General features: G+C 65.0%; 2 protein-coding genes across 2 annotated transcripts; both read left to right on the top strand.

The window, feature by feature from the left end:
- Positions 1-10: 10 nt before the first annotated feature.
- RAVER1 (ribonucleoprotein, PTB binding 1) lies at positions 11-8,411 on the top strand. The gene is made up of 14 exons (XM_041127080.1): positions 11-265; positions 1,710-1,776; positions 2,522-2,991; positions 3,196-3,387; positions 4,013-4,142; positions 4,231-4,331; positions 5,616-5,730; positions 6,058-6,323; positions 6,462-6,555; positions 6,696-6,838; positions 7,164-7,244; positions 7,346-7,489; positions 7,598-7,681; positions 7,787-8,411. The coding sequence occupies exons 1-14, from the start codon at positions 53-55 to the stop codon at positions 7,931-7,933; spliced, it is 2,247 nt and encodes a 748-aa protein (XP_040983014.1). The 5' UTR covers positions 11-52; the 3' UTR covers positions 7,934-8,411.
- Positions 8,412-9,456: 1,045 nt separating this feature from the next.
- On the top strand, positions 9,457-11,238 carry FDX2 (ferredoxin 2). Its single transcript, XM_030030562.2, has 4 exons — positions 9,457-9,644; positions 9,776-9,882; positions 9,963-10,050; positions 10,759-11,238. The coding sequence occupies exons 1-4, from the start codon at positions 9,505-9,507 to the stop codon at positions 10,913-10,915; spliced, it is 492 nt and encodes a 163-aa protein (XP_029886422.1). The 5' UTR covers positions 9,457-9,504; the 3' UTR covers positions 10,916-11,238.
- Positions 11,239-14,720: the final 3,482 nt, after the last annotated feature.

Below are 14,720 nucleotides of genomic sequence, written 5' to 3'. Positions count from 1 at the left end.
CCCGCCCGCCCGCCCGCCTCTCGATGGTCCCAGGAGGCGGCGGGTGCCCAAAATGGCGGCGGCGGCGCTTTCGCTGTCGGGCGCCGTAACGTCCCCGAGCCCGGAGCTCCCGGGACCGGGACCGGGCCCGGGCCGGGCCCCCGAGGAGGAGCTGCCGGTGCTGGATCCGGCCGAGGTGCGGAGCCGCCTGGAGCGCAGCGCCCGACAGTTCCGGAACCGGCGGAAGGTGCTGATCCGCGGGCTGCCGCCCGACGTCAGCAACCAGGTACCGGGCACCGGGCGTGAAGCTGAGACCCGGTACCGGCGGTAACGGGCAGCACCGGGCGGGGGCAGCCGGGCCGGGCCGGGCCTGCGATGAGGCTGCTGGAACGGGGAGGGGAGGGGAGGGGGGATCCCGAACTGCGCCGGCTCCTGCCCCCCCCCCCAATCTTCCTGCCCCCAAATCCTTCCTCCTTCCTTCCTGCCCCAAATCCTTCCTCCTTCCTTCCCCCCCCAAATCCTTCCTCCTTCCTTCCCCCCCCAAATCCTTCCTCCTCCTTTCCCCCGCAAATCCTCCTTCCTCCTCCTTTCCCCCCTCCCCAAATGCTTCCTCCTCCTCCTTTCCCCCCTCCCCAAATGCTTCCTCCTCCTCCTTTCCCCCCTCCCCAAATGCTTCCTCCTCCTCCTTTCCCCCCTCCCAAATGCTTCCTCCTCCTCCTTTCCCCCTCCCCAAATGCTTCCTCCTTCTTTCCCCCCCCAAATCCTCCTTCCTCCCTCGTTTCCCCCTCCCCAAATGCTTCCTCCTCCTCCTTTCCCCCCCTCCCCAAATGCTTCCTCCTCCTCCTTTCCCCCCCTCCCCAAATGCTTCCTCCTTCTTTCCCCCCCCAAATCCTCCTTCCTCCTCGTTTCCCCCTCCCCAAATGCTTCCTCCTCCTCCTTTCCCCCCTCCCCAAATGCTTCCTCCTCCTCCTTTCCCCCCTCCCCAAATGCTTCCTCCTCCTCCTTTCCCCCCTCCCCAAATGCTTCCTCCTCCTCCTTTCCCCCCTCTCAATTTCTCTCTCCTTTATCCCCCCCCAAACCATTTCTGCCTTATCACTTTAAGAGCTCCTGGGGGGGGTCACACACACCCCCATCACCCCTCAAACCCAGCTCTGAGGAAGAGTCGGTGCCCCTTAATGAACCCCAACTACCCCCCCCCTCCTCAAAGGACCCCCCCAGCCACTGCATCCCCCCTCTCCCTGCTCTGTTTTTTTTGGTCTTTTCTCAGTTTTGTTTTCTTTTTTTTTGTTTGTTTCGTTTTTTAATTTCCCTTTCCCCTTCCCGGTAAATCCGAGTTAATTATCGCCCGGGGGGGGGGTGTGTTGGGGAGGCCAAAGGTCTGGAAAATCATTTCGGGGAGGGCAAAGTCTTGAGCCGGCGGCAACGCACTGATGTCCCCTGGCGTGACCTTAAGGGGTAAAACACCCTGGGGGGGTGTCAAATTTGGGGGGGACAACAGCGGGGCCGAAGGGGCGGTTTCAGTGCCTGGTCCCTGGCGTCTTCGCTTTTGAATTGAGCCCCTTCCCTTTCCGCTTCCTCCTCTGAGCTCGAGGAGAGGGGAAATATTTGGGGGTGCCGCATGGGGTAGGAATTAGGGGAGAAGCCAGCGCTTTTCCCTAAAAACCTGACTCCCGTTTTTATTTTTTTCTTAAAAATTATTATTTTTATTGAAAATCCCGCTGTTTATCCAGGAAGTCCACGATCTGCTGAGCGACTACGAGCTGAAATACTGCTTTGTGGACAAATACAAAGGGACTGGTGAGTAAGCTGCTCTCGCAGCGCCGGCATCTCCGACGCCGAATCCATTACCGCGGCCGGCCTCGGGTCCCCCCGTCCTCCTTCCCGGTGCTTTTCCGCTGCTGGGTGTTCCGTCCCCAACGCCTTGTTCTGCGTCGATTCTCCACCTGTCCCCCCCCTTCTCCGACCGGTCTCGGCTGCACTCACCGGACTCTTTTTTATGGGGTGATTAGCTATCGGCGGGCAGAAAATTAACAGCTGCAGGGTTTAGGATCAATCCAGCTCCTCCTGGGGGGCTGCGCCTGCCGGTGTTATCCCCCCCCCCCCCCAAAAAAAAACCCAACGAGTTCTCGGTGATGGAGAAATTTGTGGGAGCTGCGTGAGGGTGCTCCTCCGGCCAGGGGGAATCGGTGAGGGTGGCTGGGACCCGGTGGCACTGTCCCTGTCCCCGGCGTCTCCCCGGAGCTCGGGGACGGAGCCGCCTCACACGAGGCTTCACTGAGGACGGTGTGATTTCACCAGCCGGCGCTTGCCGAGACCTTCCCTCCGACGCCTCGCCTCGTCGGGGCTTCGGGCACTAACGGCAGTGGGGGGGGGTGTGAATTTTACCCCTGAGCGCTCGGGAATTAACCCTGCGCCTCACCAGCACCCCTGCCCTGCGCCGCGGCTTCATGTTTTGGTGTGAAACAGGCACCACGGCTTCGCGTTTTGCTGTGAAACGGGCGCCACGTAGCCTCACCCTTCCTTCCCGGCTCTGCTCCTGCAGCGTTTGTCACCTTGCTCAACGGGGAACAGGCAGAATCAGCCATCAAAAAATTCCACCTGAGCAAACTCCGGGAGAAGGAGATTTCGGTGCAGCTGCAGCCCACCGATGCCCTCCTGTGTATCGCCAACCTCCCCCAGCTCTACACCCAACAACAATTTGAGGAGCTGGTCCGACCTTTCGGCAACCTGGAACGGTGTTTCCTGGTCTACAGCGAGAAAACGGGACACTCCAAAGGTTATGGATTTGTGGAATATATGAAAAAGGATTCAGCGGCCAGAGCCAAGTCGGATCTGCTGGGGAAACAGCTGGGCACGCGGACTCTCTACGTCCACTGGACGGACGTCAACCAGTTGACGTTAGACCTTCTCCATTCCAAGTGCTTGTGTGTCGACAAGCTGCCCCACAACTACGCCGACCTCGAGGAGCTGCGGCAGGTCTTCTCCGCCGCCTGTGCCCCGGCTTTTTGCCAGGTGAGGGCGGGGGGGATTTTGGGGGGCACTGGGAGCGCTTTTCCTGGGGTGCGGCATTCTTTGAGCTCACGGGGAGGTCGACGGCCCGAAGAAAGCGGCACCCCCGGGGTGCAGCAACCTCGTATTGGCGCCTGAGGATCTGCCGGCTCTTGCCAGTGCTCCCGTTGCACTCACCGTTTTTTTGGCATCCCTCTCTTCTCCTAGCTGGCCTACGGTCAGGACGGGCAGCTGAAAGGCTTCGCGGTCCTGGAGTACGAGTCAGCGGAGATGGCAGAGATGGTTCAGCAGGCTACGGATGGTTTGCCGCTCGCCGGGAATCACGTCCGAGTCTCCTTCTGTGCTCCTGGCCCTCCCGGCCGCAGCATGTTGGCCGCCCTGATAGCCGCGCAGGCGACGGTGAGGCTTGTGCGTGCGCTGCTTCCTCCTCCTCCTCCTCTTCCCCTCGCAGCTTGCCATCACCGTGACAGGTGCTGCCGGCGTTCCCAAGGTTGGATATCCAGCCTGGAGCAGGCTGTCTTGGAACAGCCGGCACATTTCCGATCGGATCCCCTATGGAGCGGCCGTCTGTTGCCTGTAGCTCCTGCTTCTGGGCATTTCGGGCATGCCGGTGCTCCCAGGCTCCGGTCACACAGCACAGATTCCCCCATTGCTCCCTTGTTCCCGTGTGCGGCTGCAAAATTCGGAGCAGGAACGCTGCTTGTTGCCAAAATCCAGCGGCTGCTCGGTGTGGAGAGTTTTGCCGGGCAGGTGCCACACCGGTAGGATAGCAGACGGCGTAGCTGCCGACAGCAATGGCAAACTGTGCGGCTGCCACTATGCCTTGGCTTTCGTCGGCTGTAGAGATGGGTCGGTTGTTTCTTCCCTGTCCTACAACAAGGCTTTTGGGAACCGGGATCTTGCTGGGAACCGGGATCTTGCTGGTTTGGGGAGCGTAAGGGCAAATTCAGGGTGGCCTGTCATGGGGGAAGCCTCAAAGCCGGTTATCTCACTTTTAACATGGATGTTTTTTGGTTTTATTAAGGCGTTAAATCGTGGGAAAGGGCTCCTACCCGAGCCGAATATCCTCCAAATTCTCAACAGCCTGGGAAATCCTGCGTCCCTCCAGCTGTTGCTCAACCCCCTGCTCCACGGGGCGGTCGGAGGAAAACAAGGTAAGGCCGAACGCAGAGGAGAGGCCGGGACAGGGTGGGGTTTGTCCTCCCTGCGGCAGGCGATTCCTTGGGCTTCTCTTCCTTCCAGGAATCCTCGGCGCCGCTCCCTCCGTGCCGCTGGTGACCAACCCGGCCCTCTCCACGGCTCTCCTCCAACTCGCGCTGCAGAACCAAACCCAAGCGCAGCAGGTACGCAGGAATTTCGCCGACGTCGCCTTCCCTTTGCGCTGCGGACGCCGATGCCGCCGTTGTGCCGGAGCCCTTGCGCTCCTGCTCGCCTCTTTTCCATGAGAAACAAATATGTGTTTAGATCAGGGTCCTGCCGGGGCTGCTGCAGATGGGCAGGGGTCTCCCAAACCCAACGGTGGGCTTGTGCCGCTGCCATTTTGCGTGGCTGCCTTGCCTCGTACCTCCGCTCCAGCTCGTGCACCTCCATGTCTCCCGAAATTCTCGTTGCCGCTCGAGGAGTAGAGAGGAGCAAATTGAGGATTAAAGCTCCCTGCCGCTCTTCTCGCTCTCCCCGTGCCTCTCGAACCACCCCACGCTTGGGGTTTTTTCCTCTTTTTGAGTGTTTTTCTGTCTTTTCTGGTCTTTTTCGCTGTGCTTTCTGCCCCAGAAGGCATTGCTTGGGAACTCCCTGTTACTGCAGAACCAGGTCTGGACACGGCTGCTGCAGAACAAGGAGAACCAAACCCTCTTCCATGTGAGCGGTAGGAGGCAGCCGGCGCAGTGACGTGCTGTGTGTGTGGTGGTGCCGAGCCGTAGCGCCGGGACCCCCCCCCGGCGCCTTCCCCGCGTCCTCCTTCCCGTCCTTAAGACCAGGCAACGACCGCGACAAGGGGTCTGGCGGTGACACCAGTCACACCAGTGACTCCGGTAATGTTGGAGCCACTCTCCTCATGGGGAGAAATGAGCCGTTGCTCTGACTCGGAGCCTGGAGGGCTCGGCCTCCGTGAGCAGCTCCCCTCCAGGGCTCCGGCGAGTTGGCTCATCGGCTCTCTGCCTCTGTGCTGCGTTTGTTGAGCTGGTCCCCGTGCCGAGCTCGGGCTCGCTGAGGCAGGGTGAGAAAAGGGGAGCCCCCATCCCTCCTGGGCTCCTCTTCAATTTACCGGCTCAGCAAACGATTTCTGCGCACGGCCGGGTGGGTTGGCTCCTTCGTTCCAGCGTAAATGGACCGGTTTGAACAAAAATGGGTGCTGAACCGTAGTGGGGAGTGTCTCCCCGATGTTATTTCTGGTATTTGCTGCTTAAGGAGCTGTGAAATTGCAGCCAGCTTGCTCTCGGTGCCTGCGGCGTGTTTCTCTCCGTGCCCGCGCCGAGCTTTTAGCCGACGGCCACGATCCCGGGGGCCCTCGCGCCGCCTCCGCTCCCCTCCATCCCACTAGCGCCAGGGATTCCGCCGCCTCCGGAGCCACGGATCTGCCGCGGATGGGCCGGTTTCGCTCGGCGTTAACCTCCCGCTGTCCTTCGCAGAAGCCGGGGATCCTGGGCGACTCGCCGCTGAGCTCCTTGCCCCACCACGGTGCCCTGGGTTTGGCCAACGCGCCGGCGCAGCCCCCCAGCCAGCTCTTGGGAGAGCTCTCCTCAGGTAACAGCCGGCGTCGCGGCACGCCGCGAACCGGGGCATCGCTTTCCGATGGAAAAGGGACCCCTGCGGAGCTCGCCGTGCTTCGAGGCGCAGCGCCAGTCTCAGGGCATGTCCCCCTGCTCTGTTTTTTAGGGGAGGGGAAGCCACACAGGAGACCCCCCCCTCCACCTCCGGGCAGGTTGGGAGGAGTGGAGGGTGCCGGGGTTGGGTTTTTCTGGTGGGAGACGGATGCTGGGGTGAGGCAGCTTGCGTGGAGCGGAGAGAAGGGCTGAAACCAAGCCGGGGGGGCTGGATGCCGGTGCCATCCCTCTCCTTCTGTCTCCCCAGGTGGCCCCTTGCCCGGTGACATGGCACAGGGACACGTAAAATCACCAATTTTGCCTTCTGGAAACGTACCCCTGGCTTCTTTCCTGGGACCGGTGGGAGTAGATCGGGAAAATTCGGTGTTGGGGACGCAGGTGCCTCAGCTCACCCCTCCCGCCGTCACCCCCCCCAGCTCTTCAGGGTCTCACCACCTCCATTTTGGGATCCGTCATCAGCGGTCTCCAGAAACCAAAGCAGAGCGAGAACGGACCTCCCGCCTCCGGGGTAAGGTCCCCTCGCTCCGGAACGAGCCCGTCCCACCTCGGGGGGCTCCGTGCCGACACCAAACAACCCTCCCAACGTTGTTTTGGGGGCTGGTTTCTGTGCCGGAGCTCCCCCCCCGAGCCCTCCAAGTGCTTTTCCCACAGGTCTCGCTCCTGGGGGAGCCCCCCAAAGATTTCAAGATTCCTCTCAACCCCTACCTGAACCTGCACAGCCTCTTGCCGGCAAACAGCCTCGGAGGTGAGCGTCCTCTGCTCCCCTTTTTCCGCCATCCTGCTTGGGGAACGGAGAAGGAAAATTCCGCCCCCCAACCTCCAGGAAGGAATGGGTGATTTGGGGTGGATTTCTTTCCCCCAAAAAACAACACTCTGCCTTTTCAGGTGCCGCTAACAAAGCGTTTAATCTGAAAGCCGGTGTTTTGGGGAGCGTTTCCAATCCCCGCATCTCCCAGCCCTCCCTGGCCGACCCGCTCCTGCCCTCGCCCGGGCTGGCTGCAGACGGCTACGCCTTCGATTACCAGCCGGTGGGTGCACGGTGGGGGGTTTAGAAGGTTTTTTTTGGGGGGGGGGGGGGTTAGAAGGTTTTTTTGGGGGGGGGGGGGTTAGAAGGTTTTTTGGGGGGGGGGGTTAGAAGGTTTTTTGGGGGGGGTTAGAAGGGTTTTTTTTGGGGGGGTAGAAGGGTTGTTTTGGGGGTTTAGAAGGGTTTTTTGCAGGGGGGTTAGAAGGGTTTTTGCAGGGGGGTTAGAAGGTTTTGGGTGGGGTAGAAGGTATTGGGGGGCTTTAGAAGGGGTTTTTTTGGGGGAGGAAGAGGTGGGACAGCCCCTTTAACCCGTCATCTTTCCGGGGAAGGATTTGGGCTCCCGGATTTACCCCCAGACGAGAGACCACGCTGGACCCATCCTGGGGGGCTTTGGGCACAGCAGACACAAGGTGAAAAAGAAAAAAAGCTCCCCTGGCACCTGGTGGGGGGGGGCACCCTGTTTTGGGGGTCCCCCTGCCCCGTTTTGGGTGTCCTCGATTGTCAGCCGTAGCCCTTCCCCTTCCAGCTCTCCTCGTCCCCGGGGTTCGAGCGAGGGGGTTTGGGGCCCCCCCTGCCCCCCTTTTACTCAGGATCCCCCAGTTCCTACTTCACCAGTGGCCTTCAAGCTGGGCTCAAGCAGAGTCACCTCAACAAGGTGAGTCGTCCCCCCCCGCCCCCCTCACATCCCCAGGGATTGGGGACCCCCCCAGCTTTGCCCGGACCCCCCCCCCTTAATTCCTGTCCCCCCCACACCCCCCCCCAGGCAGTCGGGATGCCTCCAACGGGCTCCGCGGACGCCGTCCTCGCCTTGGGACCCCCCAGTCACTCGCACACCTCCCAGTCAAAGGTAAGAAACCCCCTCCCGCGCCCCCCCCAAACCCTCCCGTGCCCCCCCAAACCCCACATTGACACACACCCCCCCTTTTTTTTTTTTTTTTTTTGTCTCTTTCAGACCCCCGTGGGTGGCCAGAAACGAGCCTTCTCCCACCTCCTGCCCTCCCCGGAGCCCAGCCCCGAGGGCTGCTACGTGGGGCAACACTCCCAGGGCCTGGGGGGCCATTACGCCGACTCCTACCTGAAGCGGAAGAGGATATTTTAGCCCCCCTCACAAATCCTTTCCTCCCCCCCCACCTGTAAATCTTGTACAAATGTGGGTTTTTTTGGTGGGTTTTTTTTTTGGTTTTGTTTTTTTTTTTATGTTTAGTCCTTTTTTGATTATTTTTGGAGGGTTTTAAAGTGATGTGAAAGACTTGACCCTGGCTCGCCGGAGGATGGAGCAGGGCGGCGGGGGGGGGGATATCTTATTGCAGACCCCCCCCCCCGCCCCGGTGCCATGAGGGGGTCCCTGAGAGCCACCCCCCCCTTTCCTGTGCCCCCCCCCCCCCCCGAGCAGTAACTGGGAGTCGCGTGTCCCCCTGTGTTGTGTGGCCCCCCCCCCCCCAAAAAACACGCGCTCCCTGCCTTAACCCGCTGCTTGGTGTGAGGAACTGGGGGGGGGTCCCCATTCCTGGGTGTGGGGGGGGACACATGGTGCCACCCCCCCCAGCCCCATGCTCCCCTCCTGGGGGGGGGGGTCCGGGCTGAGCTGGGCACCTCTCCTCCCCCCCCCCCCCCCCCGCCCCTCTTTCCTCAACATTTCACTCGGGGGGGGGGGTGGGGGGGTGGGTGTGGGGATTTTTTTTTCTAAAGACTGGAGCTGCCGCGATTTTACACTTTTTTTGGGGTAAAAGTTGCCTTTTTACTTTAATGCTCGTTTTTATTGCCTTTTTTTTTAAAAAAAACAACAAAAGGTTCCTCCTTTCCTGGCTGGGGGGGGGGGGGGTGTGCCTTCCCCCCCCCAGGTTTGGTGGGGACACAGCCCCCCTAGCAGGCGCTTTTGGGGGGTCCCTGCCCTCCTTTCTCTTCCCTCCCTCTTTTTTGGGGGGGTTTCCTGGGTTTTGAGTTGTTGCCCTGTTTCTACTGTCGATGCTGTCTGGTTTGCTGTACGGGGGGTGGGGGGGGGGGTGTCTGTGTCTTGTGTGTCCCCCCCCCGCCGGACCCTCCCCCTTCCCAAAGTAAAGCTATATTTATATCGCCTCTCCTCTCCCTGTTTTTTATTATGTTTGTTGTGACATCATTATCCCTAATGAGGCTGCCCCCCCTCCCTTAATTGGGGGGAGATGCTCCCCCCACTTTTCCTGTCGTCCCCCCCCCCCCAACTTGTCCCTCTCTTTCCCCCCTCCTCCACTATGGCCAAGCAAAGTGTGTGTGTGGGGGGTGCCTGGGTGTCATGTCCCCCCCCACCCAGTGCAAGGGCTCCCCTTCTTCGGGGCTGATGTGCTCCCCCCCTTCAGGCGTGGGGTCCCCCCCCCAAATTGGGGGGGGTTCCCTGTGCCCCTCCTCATGCAAGGAGCCCCCCCCCCCCCCCATTATAGGGGTCCCCTGGGTCCCCCCTCCTCCTGCCTGGAGACACCCCTCCCCGCATTAGAGGGGTCCCCCCTTCTCGTGCAACGGCCCCCCCCCCCCCAATGCTTGGGGGCCCCTGTACCCCCCCTCCCCGGGAGGTTTATTGAGGCGGTTTAATTACCGGGGCGGAGTGGGGGGGGGGCGGGCACTGGGACCAGCGCGGCTTTCTCCTGTCCCCGCCCAGGGTGGCGGCGGTCACGTGGCACGGGTCACGTGCAGCCCGTCATGGCGGCCTCCGTGGCGGCGGCGGCGGGGAGCCGCGGCTCCGTGACGCGGCGGCTGCTACGGGGAGCGGCGCGGAGCTTGAGCGGAGGCGGCGGCGGCGGCGGCGGCCGGGCCGCGGCGGAGGAGCCTGAGGCCGCCGTGTGGGTACCGGGGCTGTCCAGGGACGCCGATCCCCCTCCCGGGGTCCCCGGTGCCGGTGTCCCCGGTGCCGGTGTCCCCGGTGCCGGTGTCCCGGTCCTGACTCCTGCCGGTGGCGTGTCCCCCTCCCCAGGGTGAACGTCGTCTTCGTGGACCGGGCTGGGCGTCACGTCCCGGTACGGGGCCGCGTCGGGGACAACGTGCTGCACCTGGCGCAGCGGCACGGGCTGGAGCTGGAGGGTCGGTACCGGCACCGGGGGGCGGGACCGGGACCGGGACGGTGAGGGGGTGTCCCGGTGCTGAACGGGGGGGTCCCGCAGGCGCCTGCGAGGCCTCGCTGGCCTGTTCTACCTGCCACGTCTATGTCAGCGCTCCCCACCTCGACCGGCTCCCGGCCCCCGACGAGCGGTAACGGCCCCCCCCCACCGCCGTGCGACCCCCCCATGTCCCCGTGTCCGAACATCGTCCCCCCCCAGATCCCCGCTGTTCTCTGGGGACCCCCCCAACCCCGCCGCAGCCTCTGGGGATGCCCAGAACCTTCCAGAGACCTGTGATGCACCCCCCGGGAATCCTTGTCCCCCCCCCCCCCCCCACGCAGGACCCAGCAGCCCCCGCCGGGGACCCCTAACCCCCCTCCCCGGACCCCAACAGACCCCCCCCGGACTCCCCAGGGACCCCAGACCCTCCCCAAACCCCCCTCCTTAGTATCCAGCAGCCCCCCCAGGACCCTCCAGACCCCCCCAGGGACCACAGCCCCCCCCCCCCCCCCCAGTCAGCCCCTGATATGTCGCCTGGACCCAACAGACCCCTGAGCCCCCCCCCCCCCCCCCCCCAAGGACCATAGCCCCCCCCAGAGAACCCCTGACACCCCCTCCCCAAGACCCCAACATCCCCACCACAGACCCCTGACCCCCCCCCCCCAGGGACCACCACTCCCCCAGAGAACCCCTGACCCCCCCCCCCCAGCATCCCACCACCACCCCATGACCGTAACCACCTCCTCACTCCCCACCGTGGCCCCCGTGAGCCCCCACTCCCCCTCCCCACAGCCCCGGGGGACCCCCCCACAGCCTCCCTCCCCCTTCCCCGTGTCTGTGTGTGTGTCCCCCCCCCCAGGGAAGACGACCTGCTGGACCAGGCCCCGCTGCTGCAGGAGAATTCCCGCCTGGGCTGCCAGATCCTGCTGACGCCGGAGCTGGAGGGGGCTCACTTCATCCTCCCCAAGGTCACCCGCAACTTCTACGTGGACGGGCACGTCCCCAAACCCCACTGACGGCGGAGGGGGGGGGGGAACCCCCCCCCAGCAGGATGACACACCCCCCCCCAGCAGAATGAATCTACCCCCCAAAGCAGGGCACAGCCCGCCTTGGGATGGTGAAGACCCCCCCACATACACACACTCCCCCCCCCAAAGCAGGAGGAGACGCTGCGGGACGGCAGAGCTGGGGGGGGGGGGGGTGACACACTGATCCCGGGGTGGGGGTGACACCGGGCTCTGCCCTGTGTGCCCCCCCACGCCACCCCCCCACTCTGGGGGCTCTGGATTTGGGATAACGAGCGTTGTGGTTTGTTAATAATAAATCTCGTCTGAGTGGTGCTCAGAGTCCCTTTGTGGGGGGGTCAGGGCCCCCCACACCCCCCCCGAGTGGGGACGGGTCGAGGTGTGGGGTTTGGGGGGGACCCTTTGGGATCAGCCCCTCAGCTGGGTCCGGGGGGGGGGGGGGGCAGCTCTGAGCAGGACTTGGGGGGGGGTTGGGGGAGGCTCAGCATGTGGGGCACGACCCCCCCCCCCCCCCCCCCCAGTGCTGCCCCATCCTGGGGGGGCTCTGTACCCGATAAGGGGGTCCTGCTCTACCCTGGGGGGTCCTGCCCCATTCTGGGGGCTCAGTGTTCTGGGGAGGGGCATTGTGCCCCACCCTGGGGGTCCCTGTCCCATCTGGGGTCCTGCCCCACCCTGGGGGTCCCTGTCCTGCTGGGGGGGGGGTCCCTGCCCCATCTGGGGTCCTGCCCCACCCTGGGGGTCACTGTCCTGTCCTGGGGGGGGGTCCCTGCCCCATCTGGGGTCCTGCCCCACCCTGGGGGTCCCTGTCCTGCTGGGGGGGGTCCCTGCCCCATCTGGGTTCCTGCCCCACCCTGGGGGTCCCTGTCCTGTCCTGGGGGGGGGTCCCTGCCCCATCTGGGGTCCTGCCCCACCCTGGGGGTCCCTGTCCTGCTGGGGGGGGTCCCTGCCCCATCTGGGGTCCTGCCCCACCCTGGGGGTCCCTGTCCTGTCCTGGGGGGGGGTCTCTTCCCCATCCTGAGGGGTCCTTTGCCCCATATGGCATCGTGCCCCGCTGTGTGGGGGGGGGTCCTGCCCCACCGTGGGGGTCCCGGTCCCGCCTACGGGGTCCCTCCCCGCTGCCCCGACACCCCCCCGCCCCCCCGCTGCCCCCGCCCCCGCGCAGCTGGAGCCGGTTTAGGGCCGGGACCGGGGCCGGTGATGATGATGATGGTGGTGGTGGTGGTGGTGATGGCGATGGCGGAGCAGCTCTTCCTGGAGGGGCAGCCCCCGGATTTCTCGCTGCTCCAGCGGCTGCTCTGCCTCGAGTCCGAGCCCTGCCGGCCCCTCCTGCCGCCCCCCAGCCCCGGGGGGGGGCGCGACCGGTGGCCCCCGTGCCCGCAGGTGGGAACCGGGGCTGATCCCACCGGGGGGGAACCGGGAGAACCGGGGGGGAACTGGGGCTGATCCCATCGCAGGGGGGAACTGGGAGAACTGGGGCTGATCCCACCGGGGGGGAACCGTGAGAACGAGGGGGGGAACTGGGAGAACCAGGGGGGAACTGGGAGAACCAGGGGGGAACTGGGGCTGATCCCACCGCAGGGGGGGAACTGGGAGAACCAGGGGGGAACTGGGAGAACCAGGGGGGAACTGGGAGAACCAGGGGGGAACTGGGGCTGATCCCACCGCAGGGGGGAACTGGGAGAACCAGGGGGGAACTGGGGCTGATCCCACCGCAGGGGGGAACTGGGAGAACCAGGGGGGAAACTGGGAGAACCAGGGGGGGAACTGGGGCTGATCCCACCGCAGGGGGGAACTGGGAGAACCAGGGGGAACTGGGGCTGATCCCACCGCAGGGGGGAACTGGGAGAAACCAGGGGGGAACTGGGGCTGATCCCACCGCAGGGGGGAACGGGGAGAACCAGGGGGGGAACTGGGGCTGATCCCATCGCAGGGGGAACTGGGAGAACCAGGGGGGGAACTGGGAAGAACCAGGGGGGAACTGGGGCTGATCCCACCGCAGGGGGGAACGGGGAGAACCAGGGGGGAACTGGGGCTGATCCCATCGCAGGGGGGAACTGGGAGAACCAGGGGGGAACTGGGAGAACCAGGGGGGAACTGGGGCTGATCCCATCGCAGGGGGGAACTGGGAGAACCAGGGGGGAACTGGGAGAACCAGGGGGGAACTGGGGCTGATCCCACCGCAGGGGGGAACTGGGAGAACCAGGGGGGAACTGGGGCTGATCCCATCGCAGGGGGGAACTGGGAGAACCAGGGGGGAACTGGGAGAACCAGGGGGGGAACTGGGCTGATCCCACCGCAGGGGGGAACTGGGAGAACCAGGGGGGAACTGGGGCTGATCCCACCGCAGGGGGGAACTGGGAGAACCAGGGGGGAACTGGGGCTGATCCCACCGCAGGGGGGAACTGGGAGAACCAGGGGGGAACTGGGAGAACCAGGGGGGAACTGGGGCTGATCCCACCGCAGGGGGGAACTGGGAGAACCAGGGGGGAACTGGGGCTGATCCCACCGCAGGGGGGGAACTGGGAGAACCAGGGGGGAACTGGGAGAACCAGGGGGGAACTGGGGCTGATCCCACCGCAGGGGGGAACGGGGAGAACCAGGGGGGAACTGGGGCTGATCCCACCGCAGGGGGGAACTGGGAGAACTGGGGCTGATCCCACCGCAGGGGGGAACTGGGAGAAGCAGGGGGGAACTGGGAGAACGAGGGGGGAAGTGGGGCTGATCCCACCGCAGGAGGGAACTGGGAGAACCGGGGGGAACTGGGAGAACTGGGGCTGATCCCATCGCAGGGGGGAACTGGGAGAGCCAGGGGGGAACTGGGAGAACGAGGGGGGAAGTGGGGCTGATCCCACCGCAGGAGGGAACTGGGAGAACCGGGGGGAACTGGGAGAACTGGGGCTGATCCCCCCGGGGGGGAACTGGGGACACGAGGGGTGATCCCACCGTGGGGGGGGGGAACTGGGGCTGTTCCCACCGCAGGGGAGAACTGGGAGAACCAGGGGGGAACTGGGAGAACTGGGGCTGATCCCACCGGGGGGGAATTGGGGACACGAGGGGTGATCCCACCGTGGGGGGGAACCGGGAGAACTGGGGGTGATTGCCACCCGGGGGGGGGGGGGGTAACTGGGAAAACCGGGGGTGATCCCACTGGGGGGGAAACCGGAGGCACCAGGGGGGAACTGGGGGTGATCCCACCGCGGGGGGGAACCGGGGGCACCCGGGCTGGGGATGGCTCAGCCCGGGGGGAGCGGGGTGGCCCCGTGCAGCCCCTTGGGGTGGTGGTGGGGGGTGTCCCCCCATCCCACCCTCCCGTATCCTAACGGTGGCCCCCGGGCAGGAACGGGGTCCCGGAGCCCCCCCCGGGGCTCTGGAGCCCCCCGGCCCCCCCCGGGGAGGGTCTCACCTTCCTGCAGGAGACTGCGCTGCTGCTGGCCCCCCCTGAGCCCCCCCTGACACCTCCTGCCGCCCCCCCGGAGCACCCCGGGCTCCCCCCGACCCCCGCCGGCAGCCCCGACGCCCTCAGCCTCATCAGCCTCCAGTGCCGGCACCTGGCCGATGGCACCGGTAACGGCACCGGTAACGGCACCGGTACCGGTAACGGCACCGGCAGCGGGCGGCGGCGCAAGCAGGCAGCCCCCCAGCGCGGTGCCGAGCCCCGGGACCCCTCTTTCCGCGGGGTGACCCTCCGCATGCGCCTGGGCCTCCCCGTCGGCAACGCCGAGGGCTGCCGCCTCCTCATCACCGCCCGCGGCAGCAGGTACCGGGGCCCCGGCCTCGCTGTCCGTCTGTCCGGATG

This window comes from Aquila chrysaetos, chromosome 11 (assembly GCF_900496995.4).
Source record: "Aquila chrysaetos chrysaetos chromosome 11, bAquChr1.4, whole genome shotgun sequence".
NCBI classification, from domain to species: Eukaryota; Metazoa; Chordata; class Aves; order Accipitriformes; family Accipitridae; genus Aquila; species Aquila chrysaetos.
The sequence above is the reverse complement of the archived record's forward strand: the minus strand, read 5'-3'. Positions and strand labels throughout refer to the sequence as shown.

Coding starts and splice junctions, on each gene's coding strand:
- RAVER1 (XM_041127080.1), top strand. CDS start 53: ATGGCGGCGGCGGCGCTTTCGCTGTCGGGCGCCGTAACGTCCCCGAGC. Junction 7,490..7,597: donor AGCAGAGTCACCTCAACAAG/GTGAGTCGTCCC, acceptor ACCCCCCCCCAG/GCAGTCGGGATGCCTCCAAC. Junction 7,682..7,786: donor CGCACACCTCCCAGTCAAAG/GTAAGAAACCCC, acceptor TGTCTCTTTCAG/ACCCCCGTGGGTGGCCAGAA.
- FDX2 (XM_030030562.2), top strand. CDS start 9,505: ATGGCGGCCTCCGTGGCGGCGGCGGCGGGGAGCCGCGGCTCCGTGACG. Junction 9,645..9,775: donor GAGGAGCCTGAGGCCGCCGT/GTGGGTACCGGG, acceptor CCCCCTCCCCAG/GGTGAACGTCGTCTTCGTGG. Junction 9,883..9,962: donor GCACGGGCTGGAGCTGGAGG/GTCGGTACCGGC, acceptor GGGGTCCCGCAG/GCGCCTGCGAGGCCTCGCTG.